Source organism: Xyrauchen texanus, chromosome 40, assembly GCF_025860055.1.
Source record: "Xyrauchen texanus isolate HMW12.3.18 chromosome 40, RBS_HiC_50CHRs, whole genome shotgun sequence".
In the NCBI taxonomy this organism is placed as follows: domain Eukaryota; kingdom Metazoa; phylum Chordata; class Actinopteri; order Cypriniformes; family Catostomidae; genus Xyrauchen; species Xyrauchen texanus.
Window position 1 is genome coordinate 10,488,595 of NC_068315.1, and position 27,223 is coordinate 10,515,817.

Below are 27,223 nucleotides of genomic sequence, written 5' to 3' on the forward strand. Positions count from 1 at the left end.
CACACAGAGTCACATGTATGCAGAATATTTGACTTCTGGATTTTCCTCTGGAAATGTATCATTCTCAATAGTCCTTATCCTGGTAATGAAGTGTTCCAAATCAAATGATTTCTGCAAACACAATCAGTTTTGGGCTGTGTCCATGGTCAGGGATATTAGCTAGTTTTAAAGATTTACATTTTTAATTTAGAATTTAATTTCATCCTTCCATTAATTTCCACTGTATGGCTGTTAGATTTAGAATTATCAATGTCTTCTCGTTTCAGATTAGTGGCAACTGCAATTTTAACGAAATGTTTAGTCTTTTAAATTTTCGGTCATTGTTATTTCATTTTAGCATTATAAAAATATATTTTAATTGTTTAAATTCTTCTAATTATGTTTTATGCTTTCAATAATTATTAAAATGTTGGTTTTATTTCAGTTAACAAACATGTTTGAATTCAGTTTTTGGAAACAATAATTGTCTGTGGTAGTGACCAGTCAGAAAAAAATAGCGACAGGAGGGTAAAATTGCAAGTGTGTGCGTGCGCACCCAGCCCTCTATCTACAACATCTCTATCTGCCCAGTCCAACACACCATTAGCATAAACAAGCACCTGTGTCTGTGTCTACCTGTCAGGGCACTGTCAGCATGTGGCTGCAGAGAAGAGCATGGTGCATTAGCCCGGCCAACTTATTTTCAACGCTGTCCACAAAGGGGGATTACAGTGCAGGAATTGCTTTTGGGAGTGCTGTCACTCAGGCGCTGATTAGAGACCACTCCACTCCTCTATCACCTCGCAAACAACAGGGAATCACGATGGCCTCGTGTCCTCAACATTTCAGATCTGACGTTTCATGTCTCCAACGATAATTGGCTGCTGTTATTATCTCAAATCCAGATAACTAGACGTGACCTGTTTGGATCTGGCACCTCCACATCTTCATTAGTAACACTGGGAGTTCACACCTCACACTCATACAAAAGCGATCTGTGCTCTAAAGGATTCAAATACTCATCGTGCTGCTGTTAGCTATGAGAGGCTAATCTATTGCGAGGAACTCGAGGTCAAATGAAACCAGGGCCAAAGCTACATTTCTATACCGGCTGCTTAATTAAGCCTGGAACATAACGCTGATGGCTATATTTTTCTTCTGTCAGAAAAACACATTACGGCAATGGAGGACAGACAGAAAGCAAGCAAACCTTTAAATTAGGCTTTAATTAGCTTGGTGTAAAATAGAAAACAGAGAGCAGGCAATATGTAACTGATGACAGTTATCTGAATTTCTCACACACACAGACAATGCCTAATTAGGCAAAACCTATGTAGCCTTTTCAAGAGTCGAACTGTCATTTACTGCAAGATCTGCAAGTACCTGTACAAGTACAATGTGCAATAGCTGAATGTACTGTAGAGTGGAGAGATGGAGACAGAACAGTCCATCCGTTTGATATTATGACATTATGACATCAACAAATGTGAACATTACGTTCAAGACTAAAACTGTCTTCTCCGAACAAAGTGGAAGCTGGCAATAACTCACAAAGTGAAGTGTTGAAAAGACCAGCATGGTATATGTTTTGGATGCTGGTAGCCAGCATGGGATTTAGGGGCCATTCACACAAAAAATGTCTGTATGCCCTTTTGTATTGTTTGTCAATGAAAACAAACACTAGATGGACTGTTGTGGTGCGTCTTGTTCTTCCAGTGTCTCGCACAGGAGTCTAGATTTTTTTATGCTTTCTTAGCATTTGTCAGCCCCTGACACTGTCCCCAATTTACAAGCTTTCTTGTAAAGGGCTTCTTAACTACCTTAGCTAGCAAGAGTTACTACTACTGATTGACCAGCTCTATCAACTTAGTCTTAGTGGTCCACCAGTTACAACAAAACAAAAGCAGCAAAACCCAGCTTTGATCAACATGGAGATTTTAAGCCTGTCATCTGAGCAAGGGAACACTATGGCCCTGTTTACATCTGGGATTCAAATGTGATTTGGCTGATCCGATCACAAGTGGACAAGCGAGAAACACCACCCTTTACCTGGTTTTAATATGCGGCTCTTGTAATATGCTACACTTTTGCTCGGATTTCGAGGGTAGGGTTTGGTCTAATGATGACATTCATTAATCATAGCGTCAATGTACTACTGCATTATAAAGTGCAAAAAAGTAAAAGAAAAAAAACAGAGCTAAAAAGCACCACACCATGTGTCTTTATTAAACCTGCATTTAATTTAAGGGCAAACATGGAGTTTATAGCAGATTTCTTAGTTATTTTAGCAGAATACCTGTATTTACTGAGCTTCAGATGAGCAATCTTCTCATCTGTGTCCTTGCATGTTGATATCAGGCATACTGAAGAAGTTCTGTGAAATTCTTGTATATGTATTTGCATTGTCAATTGTTTTTGATTGGACGGTTATTTCCTTACAGAGTCACACGAAACCGGCAAAGTTTAAAATAATAATTCTCTCATCATTTACACACCCATATGCCATCCCGGATGTGTATGTCTTTCTTTCATCTGGTGAACTCAAATGGAGATTTTTAGAAGAATCTCAGCTCATGTGGTCCATACAATGCAAGTGAAACAAAAATTTGGGTGGCAAAATGTTTAAGCTCCAAAAATCACATAAGTCAGCATAAAAGTAACCAAATATACTCCAGTGGATAATTCAATGTCTTCAATTTCAATTTGATTGGTGTTGGTGAGAAACAGATCGATATTTAAGTCCTTTTTTACTATAAATTATCCTCCTGCTCACTCAATCTCCACTTTAAATTTCACTTTCACATTCTTCTTGTGTTTCTGTGATTCACATTTTTCATTCATTTTCTCCCCTTATAATGCCTTAATGTGCTTTTCGGAGCGTCAACATTCTGGCACCCATCAACTTGCATTGTATGGACCCAAAGAGCAGAAATATTCTTCTAAAAATCTTAATTTGTGTTATGTAGAAGAAAGTAAGTCATACACATCTGGGATGGCATGAGGATGAATAAATGATGAAAGAATTTTCATTTTTGGGTGAACTGTTCCTTTAAACTTATGTTTTAGTGCATTGGTTGATTGTCAGATAAGCAGGCGGTGCTTCGCTGCTGTTCTAATGCATTCAAATGTATGAAGCGTTATCACATGCATTTTTCAAGGATTTCCGACCACCACAGAACACTGGTCTAAATTGAACATCTCAAAATGTTTTGTACCCATTTCAGTGTCATCCCATTTGAAATGGATTGCCCAAAACTCATCTCAATATCATGTGTAAATGGGACCTATTGTATTTGCAGATCACGCTAGCTTTTTTCTAGATCCTCTTCTCACCTTGTTTTCCATCTTGGTCAATAACCTCTGCCTGTCTTTCTCACTTTTTTGTGTCTAGCCGCTGTAAAGACAGACTTCTATTTCTCCCTTCCCACCAGCTCTGCACAATGACCAGCAAACATGCCATTTTCTAATTGCCTGAAGTCCTTGCCCTTGTTCCTTAAGCACTTATAGTAAGAACCTGCCCTATTCCAGACACCTGTGAACAGAAGTGTGGTTTCCTGATGAAAACACTGTCCTCTGACCTGAACACACCAACATTCCAGTTAACAAACCTCACAACCTCTCAGCATTACAGCATGGGCTTCTCATTACCGGCACCCATTACAGCTTTGAGGTACATTTATATTGCAGAAAATGGCAGGAATTTTATTTTATTTTATAATGAAATGCAGCATGTGTAACAAAATCAATTTTTGGCTCTAATTTATTAGTTGTACTAGCGCTGAGTTCATAATATTGATCCGATATAGCATTATTAGTTGTTTTGAGATTTAATTTCCCACAGTCCAACTTTTCCCATTTTATTAGACATTTAAATGACCACATAACTCAAACTTCTCTACTCTATCTTGGTAATGTGAAAGATAATCAGTATAGTTGGGTTATTTGTGTGTTTTATGTGCAAGCCCATGGCAGAAACACAAAGAGGATGCAGCCATATTAATGTAGATCTGATTTGCCTTGATCTGTAAAGTAAATTTTAAATGAGTTTTTTTCCCCCAAATAGTGTGGGAATAGGCTGTGGTTGGATGCCCTCTCAGCAGCTGGCTGCTTTGAAAAGAATGACTTTTTAAATTACCCATATATCACTGTCAGCACACAAGGGGCCGCTGTTCCAGTGGCCGGCCAGCAGTCAGAGGAGGGCGCTAAGGTGGCATGGCAATCTCAGACCCTGCCCCCATGCCTCACTGCACCAGTCCAGGTATACACACACACACACACACACACACACACACACACACACACACACACACACACACACACACACACACACACACACACACAAGCACACACAAACACAGAGCAATAGATTATATAGGCACACAACTTACTCAAATACAAAGTTGTTCCCAGCCAAAATAAATGCACTCTGGAAGAATGGATTAGATAAAGCAGTTGATCAAAGAATGCCTTTTGTAAATAACTGTGCACTTCAGATCTTTTTGGCTTGATTGCGTTCAGCAGTAAACTACTGGGTTGCTGCTGTAATTTATTATTACATAACTAAGGTTGAGAACCAAAAACCGGATGTTATTCAGAAACAGTTCCTTTTTTAAACAATATTCAGGAACCAAATGATTTATATGACAATTGGTTCCATTTTCGGCTCTCAAACATACATTTCTACAAATAAATGACTCTTATTATCATTCCAGAAGAAATGACGAGTTGATGAATCGAAATTATTAAATTAGTATTAATTCCCATCCTTACAAAAACGAACAATGCTATTTGAAATGAGAGCTATGGTTTTCCGCAAAAAATGTCAAACCTTTGGATGTTTTAAATTATTAATTTGACAGGTCTTCTCTTAGGCAAGTCTATGGTGCAGGGTACATTGATCATAGCATTCTAAAAAGCTCAGAGAAAGACAATGAAATGTGCTCCAATAAGATCTATTAAGATGTTGGCATTTTAAGTTAAAATCGAAAATTAAGTGAACCTCTGGGTCTGGGAATATTATGCACTCTTGAACTAAACTCTAAACAAAGCTGGATTAATGTGTTTTTTCCATCTTTAACATAGCTTCTTGAGGAGGAGTTCAACCTGAGTGGCAGGTAATTAGCCAGCTGCAGCTTTGGTGGAGTTTGAAAAGCCGATGACAGCTTTGGTACCCGTGATAAACAGCGTGAACGAAAGGCAGGAGAGGAAGCCAGCCATACTGCACTCATCTGTTATACTCACAATTAACGCACTTAATTAATGAGAGAGATCTCAGTATTAAATCCGTATGTGACTGCTGCTGTGTAACAACATTTGCTGTTAAAACTATTTAAGCAATAAAACTTGAATGCAAAGTGGTGTGGCTCAGAATGCATTTGTAACAAATGAGCATGACGCAGGGCATTGATAATGTCTCACAGCAGTGATACAAGCAAAAATGACCATAAACAGCAGGGAAAAAAGACCTGCTTAGATAAAATGGGCAATGTTGTCTACTAAATTCTACTATTACTTATTTTCCCCGGCACCACTTTGTTGCTGATGAGTGAATATAAGACAATATGACATCACCATAGGAAGCAACAAATAAAGCAGACCTTTGGACAACAAGATTGATTTGCGTAGTACAACAACAAATGTGAACATTATGTTCAAGGGGAAGGCCACCAAAGAAAATTGAAGCAGGTATTACTTGCAAAGAAAAGTGCCTCCACTGTTACATTGTGCCCAATATCACTTTACATGTCCTCACCAGTCTTCTTAAAGGGACAGTTCACCAAAAAATGAAAATGATTTTATCTTTTTCAGCCTAATGTCATCTCAGGTGTATATGACGTTCTTTCTTCTGCAAAACCTAAACAAAGAGTACTAGAAGAATATCTCCGCTCTTTAGGTCAATTCAATGCAAGTGAATGGTTGCCAGAACTCAGAAGGTCCAAAAAAGCAGTTAATGGCAACATTAAAATAAACTATAAGACTCCATTGGGTTTATCAATGTCATCTGAAGCGATCCAATCAGTTTTGGGTGAGAACAGACCAAAATAATTTTCACTATAAATCGTGTCGGCAGTCTCCTTGTACATGAAATCAGGCGATCCTGATTTCAAGCTTGATTTCACGTCCTATGCCATCTAGTGCTTTGTGTATGCGTCAAGCACTAGGAAGTGCAATTGAGCTTGAAATCACGATAGTGCCTAGAGATTACATTGGTAAGATGTAGAGTGAAAAAGGAGTTACATTTTGGTCTGTTCTCACTCAAAACTTGGGCTGAGCCAATACTATAACAAATATCAATATATCACAATACTTTTCCTCACAATATTGTATCAATTCTTTAGATAACCGTATCAATAGTTTAATTAAACTATTTCGGTATTCACATTATGTCCATCAGTTCAAGAGAGATGAAGCAGGTCTTCTAAATAAGTGCAAACTCAGAGCAGCATTTCTCAGTGCAGTCAGAGATGCCAGAGAGACTGAAAGACTGAGCCGTTTCTCTCAAGTACTCCAGAGTGCAGTCTGGATGATGGGGTGTGGCACAATGGGGCCGGGTGACAAGTGTAGCCCCATCCACATCTGATTTCATTGGTTTTTACGGCAGGGCTTATTGGTGTATGGTGTTGAGAAGTGTGATGCTTTAAGCTAAGTGTACAAAAGAGAAGACTAATCTATGGTTTTACGAGGACATACATAAATCATTACATCTGTGTATTACTGATTGAAAATAAAGCTCAGTAAACGAAGAGAAAGAAAGCGCACACAGTTTCTCTTAATTATAAGCAAACTTGACGTTCAGAGTAGAATTCTGAGTTATTTCAGAGTAGTATCTGTAAAAGAGATTCTAATGTGCATGCATGCTTTTCATATCTGTCCGTCATGTTGATATCAGACACACTGAATCATTTTGTGAAGTTCTTGTGCATGTTCATGCATTCGCTTTTTTAATTTTCCAATCGTGCAGTTATTTCCCTTTTAAATCCTCACATTACCGGCATATTGTAAACTCTTGTTTTATTATGCAGTGCTCTGCTGCTGTGGCACAACAAGCTCAATGTCTAAATGTGTTTGAAGTGGACAAATCCCGTTTAGACCCGTTTACAGCTGTATTTAGTGTCGTCCCATTTCAAACGGATCACCCAAAACGCATCTTACAATTATGATAACTAAATTAATTTAAACATAGTCAACATAAAAAGGTTTGCTCTTCCCTTTTATGCATGGGACGCACTTAAAGATTTCTGCTGCAATAGGTTTGTTTAAGGACAGAAAGGTTGTTGAAATGGACGCTGAACTATTTCCACTTTTATAAATACTACACAGAATTGTCACAGCTCCAGCAAACTAATATTATGCTGATAAAACACTTTAATTGATTGGATTTTGAATGACTAAGGTCACAGATATGCATAGCAAATAAGTGTCATAATGTTATTTAACAACAGAAGCTTAAGAATGATATTTCAGGTTTAATTAATTAAAAGAACCTATATACTGGCCCACATACATATTTTATTAAAAGGTAAATGAGGGACAAATCGGATGAGTTTTTTTTAAGCATAATAATAGAACTGAAATATACCAATATTTATGGAATGAAATTGAGAACATGTGAATCATAAGGAATTCAAACCATGATATTGTGATGTATCGCAATATATCGTTTTGTGATATTTATCGTGATGCATATCATATCATGTGGTGGCTGGCAATACCCAGCCCTACCCAAACCAACTGGATTACTTCAGAAATCATGGATTTAACCATTGGATTGGTCTGCTTTTTGGAGCTTTAAAGGCCTGGCCATCATTCACTTACATTTTATGAACCTACAGAGCTGAGATATTGTCTGTTTGTGTTCTGTGGAAAAAAGAAAGTCATACACATCTTGAATGACATGAGGGTGAGTAAATGATTAGAGAATTTAAATTTTTGTGTGAACTATCCCTTTAACCAGCAAGACTTCCTTGATCAACTAATTTCACCAGAAACTTTATGCTGGTTGACCAACTTCTCCAGCTCAGTTTTGCTGGTCCACCAGCTAAACCATCACCAAACTAGCACAAACCAGCCTGAACAGCATGGAAATACATGCTGGTTTAAGCTGATTTTTCCAAAAGGGTCACACTAAATTGTTTGCCAATTACTTTAGCTTTTTCAAGATCCTCTTTTCGTCATGTTTTCCTAATAATAATTTCTGTATCTTAGTCAAAAACCTTTGCCTATCTGTCTTACTCTGTCTTCCTCCTTCTCTGTCTAGCCACTGAAAGTCTGTCTTTATCACCCTTCCCAACAGATAAGCACAATACCCAGCAAACCTGCCTTTTTGTCATTTTTTTGTTATTAGATCAAATGTGCAACATTATCTAGTGTATATATATTTTTTCCAACACCATTTTGATGCTGATGAGTCAACATAAGACAAGATGACACATCTCCACAGGAAGCCAATGGGAGTTTCACCTCTGGCTTGATTACAAACCCCAGTTGACTGATACAACCACTTAACTTGTTTTCTTATGATTCACACAAATAATATTCTTCCGCACTCGCGACACCTGTTCATTTTCTCCAGTGCTATAAAGGAGATGCTATCAAGTAGCCATTAGTGATTGCAAATGTAATGACATGCTGTAAAACAGTGTCTTCACTCAGTGGCATTTAACAAGTGTTAACTTCCACACCTTTACCATTTCAATTTGTGTTTGTCTTTTTCATTAGTTTGGACTGAGTCTTCAGAGAGGTAAACCTATAAAAAGAAGAACTATTAAAGGCTCAAACAAGTGTTACAAGGTGCCTTTCAAACTTGTAATATGATAGATGAGGATGCTTGACACAGGCCACAGTCTAGTATTTGAAGGCTTAGGATGTCTTATGTGAAGTGCCCAGTGTTGGCTTAAGAATAAACCTAACCAGAGCTTTGCCCAGGCTTAGTCCTAATCCTGCTTGCACAGTGCCATGCGGAGACCTCCACCCATTGACCAACTACTAGGTGCACCACTTGTTCAGACTGATTAAATGGTGTGGATACAAACCATATGCTTGTTGAGCAAAGACTAAATTTGCTTGTCACAAAGTCTAAAACTGACAGAAGAATCATAATAACCCAAATAAAATTCAACCATAATGTACTAGAGTGGTAGTGGCCAAATTTTTCTCTCTGAAATGTCTCTGCGATGCAATTTAACAAACCAGTGTAATGTATGTTGCAGTGCAGTAATTTTTGTGTAATGTTCTCAATGAACGCTTAGGTAGACAGTCAGAAAAGGAAATAGAACTCTCTCTTTCAAACACACACACAGCTTTCACTTTATGTTCATGTATGTATTTGAATGTAAATTAGAAAAATGAGCCGTGATGATGGTAATAGCTTATCTTCAAAAAGATTAGATGTTCACCTTGAACCTTTTCCAAGGCCAAAAGCAAACCCCATCTGAGCCACAAGCTGTCAGATGATTTGATTGACTTCAATAAGCCTGCATCATAAAACACCACTGACCAGCCTCCATGAAGAAATGCTCTCATATGAAATATGAAGAGACGTCATTAGCATCGATATGTGATTCTACCTGTTCTTAGTTCTTAAAAGGTCAAAGACTGTGGTGATTTTAAACAATGATTTGAGAATGGTAGAATTTCTATTGTGTTTATGATAAATCTGCGATGGACTTCTGTTACTGTACAGACTCCTAATATAAAGGACATGGTGCATTTTTCCCCCAATTGGCATCATAATAAATTACCATGCCCTCAAACAGCTTGCGTTTGACTTTAACCTAGTAAGTAGGTACAGTAGGTGGGGGCTGGGGTAGTGCATTGTCAATGAGATTATGCATTATGAAATGAGATGAGTTTTGTGGTCATGAAGGTGTGTCAAATAGAGATCGTAATCTAGAACAAGCAAGTGTGCTATAGTTATTGAAAGCCTGGGTCAAGACCATGAAATTACCAATAACACACACTGATGGAAAGAAAGAGGTTGTACAATATGTGTCAAACAATGATATGAAGAGAATCTTGTAGGATCTGGTGGGTGGGTGTAAATGTAGAGTTTTACAGCTCTGCTTAATATCACTAATTGGGAGCAGGATTGAAATATGGAGGGAATAAAGAGATTGCAATTGAAACTTACAAGCTGAGAGTTTATGAATATTTTTAATATTAGTAAAAAAAATGTAAATGGGTGATTTATGCATATATAGCAACATAAGCATAAGAGGTACAACACAATGCAAGAATGTATCAAATCAAAGCAAGCTAATATGAATAAAACAACTAAAAGTAATTCAAAGGTTCATTTTCTCGAAAACTGTAAACGCTTTGTTTCTGTGGCACTATAAAATTAAAGTCCAGTTTGTTTAGAGTGACCCACTTAGACCCGTCCCAACAACTTTAATCAACCAATGGTGTGAGTGGAGGGGTGGTACTATTTGACAGTTCGAACCACAGCAGACGAGCATACTTCAGCTTTAAAATGAATAGTTCAGATCACCCAAAAATGAAAATTCGGTCATTTTAATATGCGTCGTTTTTCTATAAAATTAAAGTAAATGATGACTGAGGCTTAATATTCTGTCTAATATCTACTTTTTTGCGCAATTGAAAAGAAATACAGGTATGGTGTACAATAATATGAGGGTGAGTAAATGATGACAAAATTTCCATTTGATGGTTAATCATTTTAACTAAATAAACAGTTTCCAGTATAGGGTACAGGAATGCAACATTGTCGGGGAACAAATTATTATAAAAAAAAAAAAAAAAAAAAAACTAGAACGTCAGAGGCATGATATCTTTAATGTAAATAGGATTGGAATAAGCAGCACATTAAAAACAAATCTTTAGTAAATATTGCCCTCTGCTGGACTTCCTGTATTGAAGTATTGAATGCGCCATCATTCTCAAGGTATGGAGGTACAACCCTATCTAATCTCGTAAAAAACATCCCTCAAATGCAATAACATATTTATAACCTAGGCCTATACACTCCTCTGGGCCACATAGTTTTCACAAATATTTTCAAATGTGCATCATTTCAAGATCTAATATTTAAAGTCATGAATAAATATTGCATCACAAACAATGTAAATCCCTTTGTCCTCAAGGACCATGTATATCTTATTTGAGTAGTTATGTATGTAATATAAGATGTCTTACTAAAAGAGGTCCAGTGTTACAGAAGCCTTATTGTTAAAGCCTAAATTGTCTGCAGTACTGACTAGAAATGAGTCGGCAGCTGGAGGGTTTCTAGGATCACAGGACTTCCAACCTACTGTACCTGACACTGACTTTCTCCTTTTCCCCAGCCCCTTTGAATCTTACACACACTTGGTCAATTTGAAGCATTGTTTCTTAACGAATGTAAACACACAACTCAATTAGCGAATGAGAGTGTTATTAGGCTACTGGCTTACACAACACTGAATTATTATTATTATTATTATTTGTATTTATTTTTTTTAAACAGATTCAGTTTTCATCTAACAATCCTGCTTTTGCCTGATGGTTTTTTCTCCATTTGTGTTCCAGAGAAGAAAGTCAATGAAGGTGAGTAAATGATGGCAGAATTGTCATTTTTTTGGTGAACTATCCCTTTAAGTTCACATTATCATTGTGGTTTATGAGATAGATTACTTGCTTGAGCTATCTTATCAGTGGCCTTATCAGAAGTTATAAGGAAACAGCAATTACTCAGCTCTTTTACTTATAATATAAAGTGAAACATTGGCATTTAATATCAAGTTTATACCAGTCATGTTATTGGAACAGAGTCTTTTTCTACTCATATTCCTTGCAGTTCTTTCAGTCCCGACCAGAGATCGCTGCACCACGGGTAGAAACAAACTGCTATTGATCAGCCTTGATGGTTATGTTGGAACTACAACCTAGATGTGGAGGGGGGGCTCTCTTTGCCCTTGCTTGGATATGCATTACTGTGGTTCCAAAAAAAGCATTGATAGTTCCCATGAGCAAAGTTGCAAATTTCAAACTGTGTACCTCTGGAGGGTCATGTGCCAGCCGACAACATAAAGCAAGCAAGTGAGCTTCAGTAATTGAAAGCCAGAAAGCTACACACTGAGTAAGAGGTTGTGTATGACAAACAATGATATGTAAAGCATCTTGTATAGGTGTTCTGGGCTACATCTGATGGCTGTGGGATGAATGGGAACAGGATTGGTATGAAGCGTCTGAAGCTGAAGCTAAATCGTCAGCGTAAACAATTTTGTAGATGTTCATGTGTGATATAAGAGGCCAAAATTTGAGCAAATATTTATGAAATCAAAGCAAGCTCAACCAACTTTACTCCTCAATCTGATTACCAAGTCCACATCACCAAGAAAACAGAAAAAAGCTCTCAAAAGGGAGTTACAAGATGAAGAGTGCATCACTTTTGGGAGTCGACAATTTTCTCAATAAATGAACGAAACAGGTAAATGGAATAGGAATGCAAGAAGTACCATTCCTGTACCATTGTCACTGAATAAAAGGTTATTTATTAATTCAAGCCATGTTAAAAGCATTATCTCATTATCATAAATGGAATTGGGATATACAGTGGGCAGCAAAATAGTCCAGTCCACCACCCAAAATGCATCTATATCGCATCTTTTATAATTCATCAATACATAATATTGCATCAGTGTTAACAATTTGGGTAAAAGATTGAAAATGTACATGAATTTCAGAATTTCATATACCACTTTTGCTTAAATTATAGCATGCATTTGAGCTGGCCTGGACTCTAGAAGTTGTTTAAAACTTAATTTGAGGATGTTCCAAAGAGCAACTTGTGTCCTTCAATAGACAAATGAGTCAATGTCAACGAATTGCCTTTTTTTTATTATTAGTGCAGAATCTTACCTATTTCGTCTTCATTTTACATCGTCTTCATTTTACTTCGTCTTCATAACAATTTTTTCCCCCAAATCTACTTTTTCTAAGTTACTAAATTTAAGCAAATGTTGTCAAAAATGTCCTCTTTAGTGGCAAAAATAAGAGCAAGAAACCTGGACTACAATATTTTTTAAACCACTAGTAAATGTTGCCCTCTTCTGGACTTCCTGTAATTGCAGTGAATAAAGTATTGAATGTGCCCAATGCAGCATTTATATTTTCAAAGTAAGGAAAGAAAAAACTGATTTATCTGATCTCCTAAAACATATCTCCCAAATACATAAACATGTTCATGACATCTAAATTCCTTTTCAGACACACATTTTTCAAATGTGTTTCATTTCCAAATGTAATCCTCCAAAGACATGCATAATATTCTGTTACACACAATGAAAATGCCTTTTGTCCCTAAGGAACATGCATTTCTTTTGTGTGGTTATGTAATATGAGCTGTCTCACTAAATAGGTGCAAACCTGGCCTGGTGGTTCAAGATCTAGACTGCATGATTGATCAACATGAAGGAAAAGAGCTGAGAATTTGCTGTTGCCCTATAACTTCTGATAAGGCAACAAGATAACGTAAGATAACACAAGCATGTAAACTATCCCCATAAACCTTAATGATATTGTGAACTTAAATGTGCAGAAACATTGCAAAGGACAAAGACAAAAGAATCAATCGAGAGCTGAGGCTGTTAGTCCAGAAATGACTATTAGACGAAAAGCAAGATTGTTTAGTGGAATCCCAGTCATGTTATTTGTACTGGGTCTATGGCTGCTTATATTCCCTATGGCTATCTCAGCCCCGACCAGAGATCGCTGCACCACAGGTAGAAATAAACTGCTATTGATCAGCTTTGATGGGTTCAGGTGGGACTACGACCGAGATGTGGACACCCCAAATCTAGACAAAATGGCTAAAGAAGGAGTCAAGGCAGAATATGTCACACCACCTTACCTGACCATCACCAGTCCTACACACTTTACCCTGTTATCTGGTAAGGAAAATCTTTAATTACCTGTTATCTTCTGCAAAGACTTTCAAACATTTTTGAGTGTCCAACAACTTATGGGAGCCACTGCATCTGATATTAATATACTGGACAATGGATAGCATTGTTCTGAGCTTGTACAGTATCAGTATGTACTGGATAAGATTACTTATGGAGTCAGTGACACTGAAAAAGCTGATGTTTTTTCCAGGAAGGTACATTGAGAATCATGGTGTTATTCATAACATATGGTTCAACACCACGACACAGGAGAAAAAACAGTACTACATGACACAGTTTGTGGATGACTACTGGGATAATGGTAGTCTACCCATCTGGATTACGGCTCAAAGACAGGTACATCTTTTTCTTTTTTTTAGATTAGATTCAACTTTATTGTCATTGTGCAAAATACAAGTACAGAGCCGTTGAAATGCAGTTAGCATCTAACCAGAAGTGCAAATAGCAATATGTATAAATAGTATGTATATACTACATCAAGCAGCAAAAACTGGGTTATTTGGTGAAGTTGATTGACCAGTATGATTTTCCTGGTTAATTTGGTTAACCATCTTGAACCCTAGGCCATGGAAAGCTTGAAACAATGGCTTCAGAAGGAAAAAAAATAAAAAAATTTTTTAAAAAAGTGACATTGCTAAGTTGGAAATTGACATTATCTTGCTGAAAGTTTATAGGGACATTTCACCAACAATGAAAAAATTCTGTCATTTTTTTACTCACTCACATGTTCCATGCACAGAAGGAAATGTTAGGCAATATGTTAGTATTCAGTCACCATTCACATTCAATGCATCTTGTTCCATACAATGAAAATGATTACTGAGACAAACATTCTTCCTAACATCACATTTTGTGTTTCATTGAAGAAACAAATTCAAAATGATTGAAAATGAATCAACATGAGGATGAGGAAATGATGACATAATATTCATTATTGACTGAACTATCCTTTTAAGCATGAATTTAATGCTGATTTGGTGAAGGTCTAGCTTGTGGACATGCTATTCAAGCAGCAAAAACTGGGTTATTTGGTGAAGCTGATTGACCAGTATGATTTTCCAGGTTAATTTGGTTAACCAAGAATGTTTTGCTGGTAGGCAGCCTTGTGGCACACCCCAGTGCCGGCGATCAGAATCAAAAACACAATGTCTGCTAGAGAACTGTTATGCTGGTCTTTTCAGTATTGTTAATAACATTACACTGCCCTAATAAATTATTCTAAATTATACATTAAACAATTGACATTACAGAAAAATTAACTGGTACAAACATTTTAATTACAGACTCATTAAATGGATTTATTTGGCATTTCTTAGGGTCTGAAAACAGGATCCCTCCACTTCCCTGGCACTGCTGCCACCTACCAAAAAGAAACAGTCCAAGTGAGGCAGGTGGAACCAAGTTTTTATGACTACAGCAATGAGACAGTATGGAGGGAAGATGTGGACAAAGTGATGGGGGTGTGGTTTAAAGAACAAAACTTAGACTTTGTTACTTTGTATTTCGGTGAACCTGATGGGACAGGGCATAAGTATGGGCCTGATTCACCTGAGAGACGTGAAGCGGTCAAAAAAGTGGACCGAACCGTGGGCTACATTAGAGAAACTGCAGAGAAATATGGACTCAGTGACCAACTGAATATTATAATTACAGCTGACCATGGAATGTCCACGGTTTTTGAACGAGAGAAGGTAAATGAGATTATTCTTAACAATATCCCAGGTTTCTCCTTGAGCGATCTGAAATTCCATCTGTTGGACTATGGACCCTCTGGGATGTTGTTGCCCAAAGATGGGATGCTTGACAAGGTTTACAGAGCCTTGAAAGGAGGTCATCCTAATCTTCAAGTTTACAAGAAAGACGACATGCCTGCTCGACTTCATTATGCAAACCATCCACGCATCCTACCCATCATTCTCTATGCAGACCCAGGATATGTCATCAATGGGGTGAGCATTTATGGGTAAAATGTATATACAGTATATCACTCCTATAATGGACAGAGTAAATATTCATGGACAACTTTATGGTAAATTTAATTACTTCTAAATTTCTATGTTCTAAATCTGCTTCCAGTTCTACACGTTCCAGACCAATAAAGGGGAACATGGCTATGACAATGAGGACATGGACATGAAGCCTTTCTTCAGGGCAGTGGGACCAGATTTCCACTATAACTTGCTGGTTGGGCCATTTGAGACTGTCAACGTGTACCCTCTAATGTGCCACTTGCTGGGGATAAAACCAGAAATCAACGACGGGTCACTGGACAACACCCGACACATGCTGATCTCTAATGGAGAGGCATGTGACTCTAGTGGTAAGTTAACAAGAAAGAAAAAACTTTCAAAAGTGTTTACAAATCGTGTACACATACAGAACTGTGAAAAGTTATAGGCACTTGTGAAAAATGTTGCATAGTGAGGATGTCTTTAAAAATAATAGCAAAAAGAGTTTTCATTTATCAATTAACATCATACAAAGTCCAGTAAACTTTATAAAAAGCTAAATCAATATTTGGTGTGGCAACCTTTGTTTTCAAAACAGCACCAATTCTCCTAGGTCCACCTTGACCAAGTTTTCCTTAGTTATTGGCAGTTAGGATGCTCCAACCTTCTTTGAGAACTTGCCACAGATTGGGCTGCTATTTGGGCTGCCTCTATTGCTTCGTCCTCTTTATAATATACCAGGCTGACTCAATGAGGCTTTGTGGGGGCCACACCATCTGTTGTAGGGCTCCTTCTTCTTCTTCTATTCAGTTCTACACGCAAAGTGAATGTTAAAATCAAAGCCAGGGGCCTGGGAAGCTCAGCGAGTATTGACACTGACTACCACCCCTGGAGTTGCAAGTTCAAATCCAGTTGGTGGGTAGTGACTCCAGCCAGGTCTCGTAAGCAACCAAATTGGCCCGATTGCTAGGGAGGGTAGAGTCACATGGGGTAACCTCCTCATGGTCGCGATTAGTGGTTCTCCATCTCAGTGGGGCACGTGGTAAGTTGCGCGTGGATTGCGCAGAGTAGCATGAGCCTCCACGTGCGGATTCTCCACGGTGTCCTGCACAATGAGCCACGTGGTAAGATACGTGGATTGACAGTCTCAGAAGTGGAGGCAACTGAGACTTGTCCTCCACCACCCGGATTGAGGTGAGTAACCACACCACCACGAGGACCTACTAAGTAGTGGGAATTGGGTATTCCAAATTGGGAGAAAAGGGAATAAAATAAAAAATCAAAGCCCATGTCCTCACTAATATGTTTTCATTTGAAAATGAATATTTTTCTCTATGTATTGGCCTTCCGTCCACACTGAGACTGTGTTTTTGTCTGCGAAAACTGAGCTTTTTGAAAACTCCCACTTGTTAAAACCCAAGTGGATAAATTTGAAAACACCGTCTTCACGTTGTAGTGTGGCCTGGGAAAACAGATATATCTGAAAACAATGATGTATTTGTTGTCATGTAACGCAGTCATGTGATCCATTCATCCAAAACAATCAAGATGGCGGCCCATGTTATAGTGGCACTGTTGTGCCTGATATTCAATTTGATAGCATTGTTAAAGATAAATGTTAAGATGGAACATGAGGACAGTTGCATTTCAGGCCATACTTGCAAGGGCGATTTTTTTGCATGCGCAGTAAGGGGATGTAAGCATTTTTATATGTTTCAGTGTGGACTAGCAACTTGAAAACGATAGTGTCGATGGAGAGCGTTTCGAAAAAATTTAAACGCAGTTTTCAAATGTATCTGAATTAATGTAGAAATAGCCTAAAATGTATATTTCCTATTGATACACTTAAGCAGAATATATAAAATAACTATTACATGACAAATGTTTTTGTAAAAAATTTTATGTGCTTAAGACTTTGGCACTGTAGTGTAAATTCAGGTTATTTTTCACTGTCAGGAACAAAAATTATTTGTTGAGAGATAAACAATAAAGGTATTAAGTTCACCTTCTCTCATCATTTACTCAGCTTCATGTCATTCCAAACCTGTAAAACTTTCTTTCATCCGTGGAACACAAAAGCAGAATGTTATCCTCAGTCACCTTTCATTGCATCTTTTTCCAAACATGAAAGTGAATAGGCTAACATTACATTTTGGGGTGAACTATCTATTTTGCCTCTTCTGTGATTTATGACATTTTATTACATTCAGTGAGTTGTTATGCTGGGGTGAATTATATTATTTATATTGACAGTGCCAATAATTAATTACTTCATAGCATCAAACACAATCTCAGTGTTGCCATCAAGTGAACCTTGAGAGTTTAAGATAACTTGTGGCATCTTGATAAGGTGTCTTGATAAGACTTTATGTAAGGTTGTAAGGTAATCAAAGGTTACAAACTACATCAGTCAAACAAACAATGCTATCAAAGCGATTGGATAAAAAGCTTTGCGCAAGTGCAGTGTTGCAGGTGCAACTCTTTAATCCCTAGCTCTCATTACATTAACATTTTAACTAACTGAAATCATCTTATCACAAAATTACATATTGTAATTTTCAGGTCATCAACCAAATTAAAGGAATATTGCCAACTCTCTACCAGCCAAATACAGGACATTCCAGTTCTAATACTGGACATTTATGTCAGTGGGGCTCCTTTATGAGATGAAGCACAATAGTAGAGCTTGTTTACATAAGAAAACAATTGAAAAACAGCACAGATGGAGGCAAAAATGTGTTCTTTGTGAACCAATGCGTTAAAAAATAAAATCGCTTCAATACAATGTCCAAGGAGCACCAAATTTATATAAATCTTGACTTTTAATAAACACTACTTCTTTCCAAAAAGAACGAAGCTGCAATCAGTGGAGAAAGAAAATATATTTCTGTCAAGTTTTTTCTTCCCCATAATTAGGCTTAAGCCTGTTCCATTTATAAAGCTCAACAAACCGGCTTTCCATTTAAAATTGGGGTTATCAGTTTGCAGAAGGTATAAGACTAATGTGTAAAAGTTGTATATATACCAAACAAATAATAATAATTTGGCCTTCCACATTCACTGTCTTTGCACAAGTCTTAGTCTTGTTTAAAATTGCCATTCGTTATAATGGATCTGCATAATATGGGAGAGAAAACAAGAAAATTGTGTATTTCTCCTTGAATTACATTGTTGTTTGTTTTGAAATTAAATAGTGTTTATTACAAGGGAAGTGTTAGAAAATCACATCAAGCATTATAACTAAACCTGTGCTGTACTTATGTACATTTTGTACTAAAATTGCAGTTTTTCTCACTGTGATATATACCAGAACATCTATCATATGAAATGCAATGTAAAGTCATGTCATGAATAGGTGCGATTACTGGTGTTTTGGAATCACAATGGTGAGAAACAATTATCAAACACTTAAATGCTATATACGCTTGATAAAATTCTCCTGCTTCTGACAGAAAACACGATATTAAACGTGCACTGATTGTCATTGACCTTTCCCCTGTTGTGGTGTCCTGTGTATATCTCGAAAGTTGTGTTTTAGGTCTATTTCTCTCAGTTTGTGAAACGTTCTCAGCAGTTTGGGTGTGAGGTGCTAAAATACAGGACAAACAGCATCCTGTATGGATTGCGTACGGAACACAATTTGTTCCCTTATAAATTGAATGATTCTGTATTATATGGGATGGTTGGCAACACTAATTCCAGGTTCAATTCAAGTTCAGCGGACAGCATTTATGTGACAATGTTAATTACCACACAAATGTAGGCTATTTCGACTTGTCCCTCCTTTTCTTTAAAAAAAAAAAAAAAAAAGCAAAAATCTGTTACAGTGAGGCACTTACAGTAGAAGTGAAATGGGCTAATTCGTAACTATTAAAATACTCAGTTTGAAAAGTATAGCCACAATAAATAAACAATATGGTGTTAACATGATTTAAGTGTGATAACATTGCATACATTTTTCTGTGTAGTTACTGTTTATTCAATTTTCTAAATTCGTAGCCATGACAACACTCTAAAACTCAAAAAGTACCATAAAAATGTCAATTTAAACAACTTAACAGCTCAAATAATACACAAGATTTACCAGAAGAAGTCATGCTATTATAAAATTATTGATTTCACATTTCTGCATTTAAACCCTCCAAAAATCGACCCCATTCACTTGTATTGTAAGTGCATCAGTACAACTATGATTTTTGAAAGAAAGGACACATCGCAGTTATTTTTTGTGGTAATCAACATCATGCCATTAATGCGGTTGATTGAGCTTAACTTGTATTGAACCCTGAATATTCCTTTAATCTTGTTCATAACGTGTGTGCTGTTATTCTTTTAGATGCTCCAGAGTCGATTCTTCAGAATGTGTTCATTGGTCTGGCTGCTGTGACTGGATTTTTATTGCTTGCATTTGTGGTTTTAACATCCTACAATGTATACAAAAGATACAGATTGAATTCGAGGTAAAAACACATTGTTACATTTTGTCCCATTGTTATTTTCAGGACAGTTCCTCTCTGTTTTTGAAAATCTGATGCATTTCTTTACCTTCACTATTCAACAGAGCGGAAGACATGGAATATAAGGATGAGATGAAAGCCGACTCCAAGCAAACGACATTCTAAGAGGGGCCATCAATTATGCTTCAAATACTTGTAAATTAATACTATATTACATAATGTTCTACTGCCTTATGTTGATTAATATGCAAAACACTGACTGATGTATAGACTTATTATACTGTAAATGTACAAATTAATTGACATATTCCTACTCTATTTACTAAGTTAGATGTTGTTTGACACTATTATAAGAGGTGGGTGTTTGTTTGTTTTTTAAATAACGATGCCACCTAGTGGAAATTGAGAGTATTCTTAAACTAATTGTTACTGTGAATCAACTCCATGTAAGTAAATGTTGACTGTAAACAGGGCCATAGCAAGAAATTCTGGGCCCCTGACTGTATATTGGTCCGGGACCCTTTTGTATTAAACAATACAGTTTAAAATTGGTTGTGGATGCCCTGGACCTGTGGGCCCCTAGAATCATTACCACCTTTCATCCCATTAGCTAAATGAATGCAATCATAAATTATTCACTTAATTCTTGAGACTTAATTCATGAGGCACACATTTACCTTTAGTCAGACACACAATAGGCTGCACAATGTCACTCGGGTCTGTGGAAAAACAGCAAGAAGAAAAGGAGCTTATGAGGACTGAATGACTGACAGAAGTTATCATTACACAAAGCTGCAGATTCAATGATTTATGGTGAAATCCTGTCCAGTCATGTGGAATTTTCCCAAAATAAGTTTAAGTAAACAGCTCATGACAAAGAGGCACTCAGAGCAGACTGGTATGCATAAACAGTTTGAACAGTGTGCTGTAGTATAGCCCCCTCCAAACACATTCACACATACACGAACACACTCTCGGAGCACACGCCAGAGCAGAGCCAGTCTGAAAATGTGGAGTCTCCCCCTGGCACGCGCGCCAGACTCCCATCCATCTTCCAGCGCAATAACATTTCTCTTTCTCCCTGTCTCTCTTTCTATATATCTCTCTCTACTACTGTTGCAGGACACAGACTCAGACACAGACTGTCTAGAGCGTTCATCCATGCTCTTGCAAGCAGGGCATTTAAATATTATTCCTTCCAAAAGTGTTTTTAGTGTTCAGCAAACACTGAGACACTGATCTCATTACATATTGACACACAAGCATCCATTTAGTATTTTTGCAGTAGTCTGTCTATGGGTGAATCTCACAAAACCAAGAAATCTCCATGTCACACAAGAGAAAAAAGGAACCACATTTTACATAAAGAAAACATAATCTACTATTAGCACTTTTTTTATTTTTTTGTGCATTTTGACATTATTTTCAGGACAATTAATGCCTATGGTTTTGTACTTCTCATTATTTTATATTAATGATTCTTATTACTGTAGTTTTAATTAAAAAGAGTTTATTTTTAATCAAAGGAAGTTAATCAAATGCTACCATGGTGCTGAACTACTACTAACATACTGAATATGATAGTAAAGAGCATAAGATTCTGTATTTTGCATAATACAGAGAAGAAAAATTCTATATTAAAAGGCAAAATGATCCTAATGGTCATAACAGAACTTATTAATGAAATATGTATTTTATTATATATTTTATTACACGCACACACACACACACACACACATATATGAATGGTGTAAATGTGAACAGGGTAAAATGTGACCTGGGCCTCTTGAAGAGATTCACCACAATATGGACATTTATCCCTTTAGACTTCACCTGGTTTGTTGTGATTTTAAAACATTGGATCATTTTGGATTTGTGAGTACTGGCAGATAGGAGACTTGTGTTAACTGCTTGAGAACTTATGACTGTCATGTAGGCCAGTGTCATGGGAATTTCCCTGTGAAGACCTGTATAGGAGAGAAGCACTTTAATTCTATCACAACATGTCATTGCCTAACTGGGCCACACTAATATGCTCTGCTCTCATCCATTATTAGCTGTGAGAGCACATGTCAAACAGCCACATTTTTCTGAGTGGATTTTCTCCCTCTTCCTCTGACTATGAGCATGGCTGTGATGTTCATTGTTGAGAAGAGCAGTTGAGCCAGGAAACAAGTATGTTTACGTCTGCAGCTTAACAAACGTGCCTTATTTGTTCTTTCGAGCTTGGCTTTATGTGGGGAATGTAGAACGGAGTGTCAAGATTATCTCGTGGACTATTTTTGCAGCGCTATGTTTGCCATAGTGAATTGTTTCAAACTGTGCCGCCTTTATTTCTCTGAATGGACAGAATATTTTAGATCATCATCAAGATTTTAGCTTAGAATTTATATGAATGTATAGGGGAATGTGTACATCATAGGTCCTGCACCTTGTCACCAAGTTTTGTCAAAAATTTTATCACATGTTTGCCTTCACTAATTAATTTTAAATGGTCATGCGCTGTGACAAAATATTTTGTAGAGTATTCTACAGTATGTAGTCTTTCAATTAATTAATTAAATGCTTTTAAAAATAGTTTTAGATAAGACAGATAGCATAGCATTTAGATAGACATAGCATGTCACACCACAGGACAGCTTTACCAAAGCATTTCATGTCAATTCTCCATATTATGCCAAAATAGTTCTCTTTTATATTCATTTCTTCATATTGAATTTCAAATACAGTCTGCTTTTTAGTCTGGTGTACCTAATAAAACCTCTGCAGCTCCCATTGGATGTGGACTGAAAACATTTAATCTAATTCACAAATACTGAAAAAGATGAACTGGTGATCTTGGTCAAGTGCCATGTCTTACAACAACCTTGTCTGGCGAAGGTGGACAAGAACCGTGTTGCCTCACACACTGCTGAGACCTCGTAGGGCCTTGCGACGACAGATTTACTCGGAGCGTCTGGCTGACAAGCTCTGTGGTACGGCTGCCTGGCTCCGGACACCAGCACACCTCTCTGACAGACCTGTCAATGAGGTGTCACTGTACAGAGAGTGCACCATGCTTTCTTCTTCAGCACCGCCATGGTGACTCAACACCTCCATATCCTCACTCTCTAAGCCTAGAGCCTGATTCTGCAGTCCTGCCCAAGCAGTTCTGATGAGGCATTCCATTGAGTTGAAACAAGGCGTTAATCCATGATAGCTTTTCCCGTGCCAGCGTGTGGGTGCAGGTCTCTCCTCCAATGCTTGCCTCATGCTTTCATGCTTGCCAGGTTGAATAAGTCTAGCTGCAAGATTTAGGAGGTAATATCTACAGTATGTAAAGGGGGAAATGGTCACAACAGTAAGGCCATAAATCTGTCATTTGTACTATGATGGATAGACGCTTCAGAATCGTTTTAACAAAGCAGTTGAGCTGCCGAACACATAAGCAGCAATTTATCATCTATAGCTTGGTTTTATGTATTTCTGTGAGCAGTGAGGTATGTAATATGGCACCAATACACAAGTTACTTTTTTTTACAAAGTGAAAACAATTGACATCCCTCTATGTTACATCACAATTGTTCAAAGGCCTAATGAAAATCAGAATATGGATTCTCACGTATGCATATGCAAACAGAGAAGAATGAGTCATATGCTAATTGCCAAACGTACACACTGGTTGAGTCAATGTTGCTATGTTGGCTGGAAACAAACTGTTTTGATAACGAACTGTTTTACATTTACATTTATGCATTTGGCAGACGCTTTTATCCAAAGCGACTTACAGTGCACTTATTACAGGGTCAATCCCCCCGGAGCAACCTGCAGTTAAAAGCCTAGCTCAAGGACACAATGGTGGTGGCTGCACCACTAGCTTCAACAAATGGAATTACCACAATAATTACTGTTTTCAAACTTGTATCCCTATCACACAAAACAATTCTCAGGACACCTATTTAAGTGATATCTGTCAGACAGTAGGGACATTTTTGTGTAGTATTATAGAGAAAAAATTTAAAGCAATACCTGAGAAAGGCTAGGTTGCTCTTTAACAAATGGAATAAAGCCAATTGAGTAGGCCTACATGTTTTTTCAGCATTGTTGTTTTTTTCCCTATTTTCCCCTATTTATTTTTTTCTTTTCTAGAAGTGCATATAAAAATATTCAAATAAATACTTATTGATTCATAGAAGGCTAAATATTAAAGACTATGATAATAACTAGAGCAGAATAGCTGATTGAGTAGTAACGCTGATTGAATTATTTTCTCTACTGCATGTTACCAAATGAACCACTAGGGGGCGCATCGTGCTTGGCATACAGAGAGCCTACGTGTATCCGTTTAGCAGGCCACAATAGATGCTGGAGATGTCTTCATGTCCCATGGTACAATGACATTGATAATCTCTCAATGTATCACAGTTGCACAAATCCTATATTATGACCTATATATATATGAAATACAGTTTTAATAAAAACTCATAGGAAAATGTATGTTAATGTTAAAATGTCACATGAAAGAGTAATATTCATATCTTCATCCATTAAAAATGTAATGTAATAATGTAACATTAAATTGTGTGATATGATTGGCTGATGAAGTGTAACAAAAATCAGGCCTACTTGGTGCTTCATATTCTTTAACGCTTGAATAAACCGTACATGTTTGGCTTGGTAGTGAAAGACAAGAAAAATGATAAAATATTAATTTGTTTAGAAAATTGGATTAGCAATTCTCCTACCATCCCATCCATTTAAAACATCATTCATTTACTTTGGAAAACACATAGCACAGACACTTGATGCCAGTATTCTTTACTATTGCTCACATCTTCAGTTACACTTCATCCCATGTAAAGAAAGGCTATGATCCATAATATATCAGTCCTGTGCCTGCATTGGAAATAAATAGTGAGCTATATCATTCATGAGGAACTACAAACTATGATTCCATTATATATACAGACACAAAAACATGCACTCACATGCTGTCTCGCAAACTCACCGAGCACACATACATATACACACAAACCAATGCTCGTATGCAGAGGCACACACAAGAGTGGCGCCAGTGTCTGCTGGGTGCATTTATTATGGATCAGCTTTGCCAATACTTTCAACACCAGTCCAACCTCCCTAAAACAGCAACAGGCCGTTACGTGATGGATCTAGCTTTTGCGTGGAGGATCAGTGCAGGACAAACAGTTCCTACTTCAGCCTTGTCAGTGCCGCCATCCAAAACACCTCTCAATCCAGCTCTTAAATTATCTGAATAATTGATCTGGACAGGGAAAGGCAAAAGGCTGAGATTTGGGCTTTTCAATGGCCACAGACATTCAATTTGCTACAGATGTCCCTTGTGGCTCAGTGGCAAATTTCTTGATGAAGTTCCATGATGTTAATAAGCTCGAAAACAAACAAAATATTGTTTCCACATGGACTGAAGGTGATCTGTTCCACCTCATTACAAATTTAATCTCTGCACATTCATCTAATCTTCAGTGAATATCTGCTGCTGCAGTCATGCATGACGAGATCACCATGAAATTAGAATGGAGGAACATGATCTAGCTCAAACCGTACAGTCTCACCTCACAAAATATTGAGAATGAAGCAAACGGGTGGCAGCTGCGTGCACAGAGATTTGTATTTCAATAAAGGATTAAAATGTTTGTTTGAAGTGTTATGAATACAGAAGAAGTGATCCTGGCTTTGCTATGGGAATAAGCCCATTCTTTACAATATAGACTGTAATGGGTGGAACGATGGCATGGAGCCCACAGTGGCTTGGCTATTGGGGTAAATTATAGGGCTACACTGCCAATTTCTTAAGGAAAAAAAGCCAGGAGGAACAAAAGAGAGATGAAGCTTGCGGTTTGATTAAACCTCAGTTGAGTCAAGTATTTGCCGTCCCTCAGATTTGCATAGTGCTTTTGGAGAGGGGAAGAAATTATGAGATCTCAAGCTCAGACTGAAGGTTTTTATGCATTTATGTCTGTCAGCCTTCAGTTAAAATGTAATATCCACAAGGTAAGTTTCCAGATTGAAAGAAGTGACATTCTGTGCCCGTTTCAGTGTAGATTATTGTAATCATGCCAACAACAATAGCTGCAAATATCTGAAGTTTGCAGGGGTTTTTTTTATTCACAAACCTTACCAAAATGTACCTTGGTGGTATTGTGATTGTTATATCATTGCAATCAAAGATGTTATGTTTTCGTTGCCTGCAATCTAGTCTTTTTCTCAAAGGTATCATGATACTTGGGTTTTTCTTTCTCTCGTCACTATGAGGAATATTCTGAGTTCAACACAAGTTAAGCTTATTTAACAGCAAATGTGGTATAATATTGATTATCAAAAAAAAAATATTTTGACTTCCCCCTCATTTTCTTTAAAAAAGCAAAACTCTAGGTGACAGTGAGGCACTTACAATGGAGGTGATTGGGGCCAATTTTTTTATCGTTAAAATACTCACTTTTTCAAAAATAAGACATAAACAATAAGTGTGTTCACATGATTTATGTGTGATAAAATCACTTATTTGCCTTTTCTATGTAAATTTATAGCCAATTTTACAACTTTGTTGCTTTGACAATGCTGTCAACAAACCCTAAAACCCTAAAATGACTGTAATAATGACAATTTAAACACCTTTACAGCTCAAATAATACATATGTTTTAACAAAAGAATTAATGTACCTTTACGTGCTTTTATAAAATAATAAGCTTCACATTTCTGCCTTAAAACTCTCCCAAATTTGGCCCCAATAACTTCCATTGTAAGGGTCTTACTGTACCCTTGATTTTGCTTTTTATAAAGAAAGGGAAGGACGAGTCGAAATACATTTTTGTTGTAATCTACTTTATGCCACAAATGCTGTCAATTGAGCTCAACTTGTATTGACCCCGGAATATTCCTTTAAGTCCAGGTGATTGTGCAGTAACGTTCCCC

At 37.2% G+C, this 27,223-nt stretch overlaps 1 protein-coding gene across 1 annotated transcript; it reads left to right on the top strand.

Annotated features, from left to right (window-relative positions):
• Positions 1 to 13,609: 13,609 nt before the first annotated feature.
• Positions 13,610 to 20,454, top strand: LOC127633886 (ectonucleotide pyrophosphatase/phosphodiesterase family member 7-like). Its single transcript, XM_052113261.1, has 6 exons — positions 13,610 to 13,868; positions 14,074 to 14,219; positions 15,200 to 15,832; positions 15,960 to 16,203; positions 20,169 to 20,292; positions 20,394 to 20,454. The coding sequence occupies exons 1-6, from the start codon at positions 13,622 to 13,624 to the stop codon at positions 20,452 to 20,454; spliced, it is 1,455 nt and encodes a 484-aa protein (XP_051969221.1). The 5' UTR covers positions 13,610 to 13,621.
• Positions 20,455 to 27,223: the final 6,769 nt, after the last annotated feature.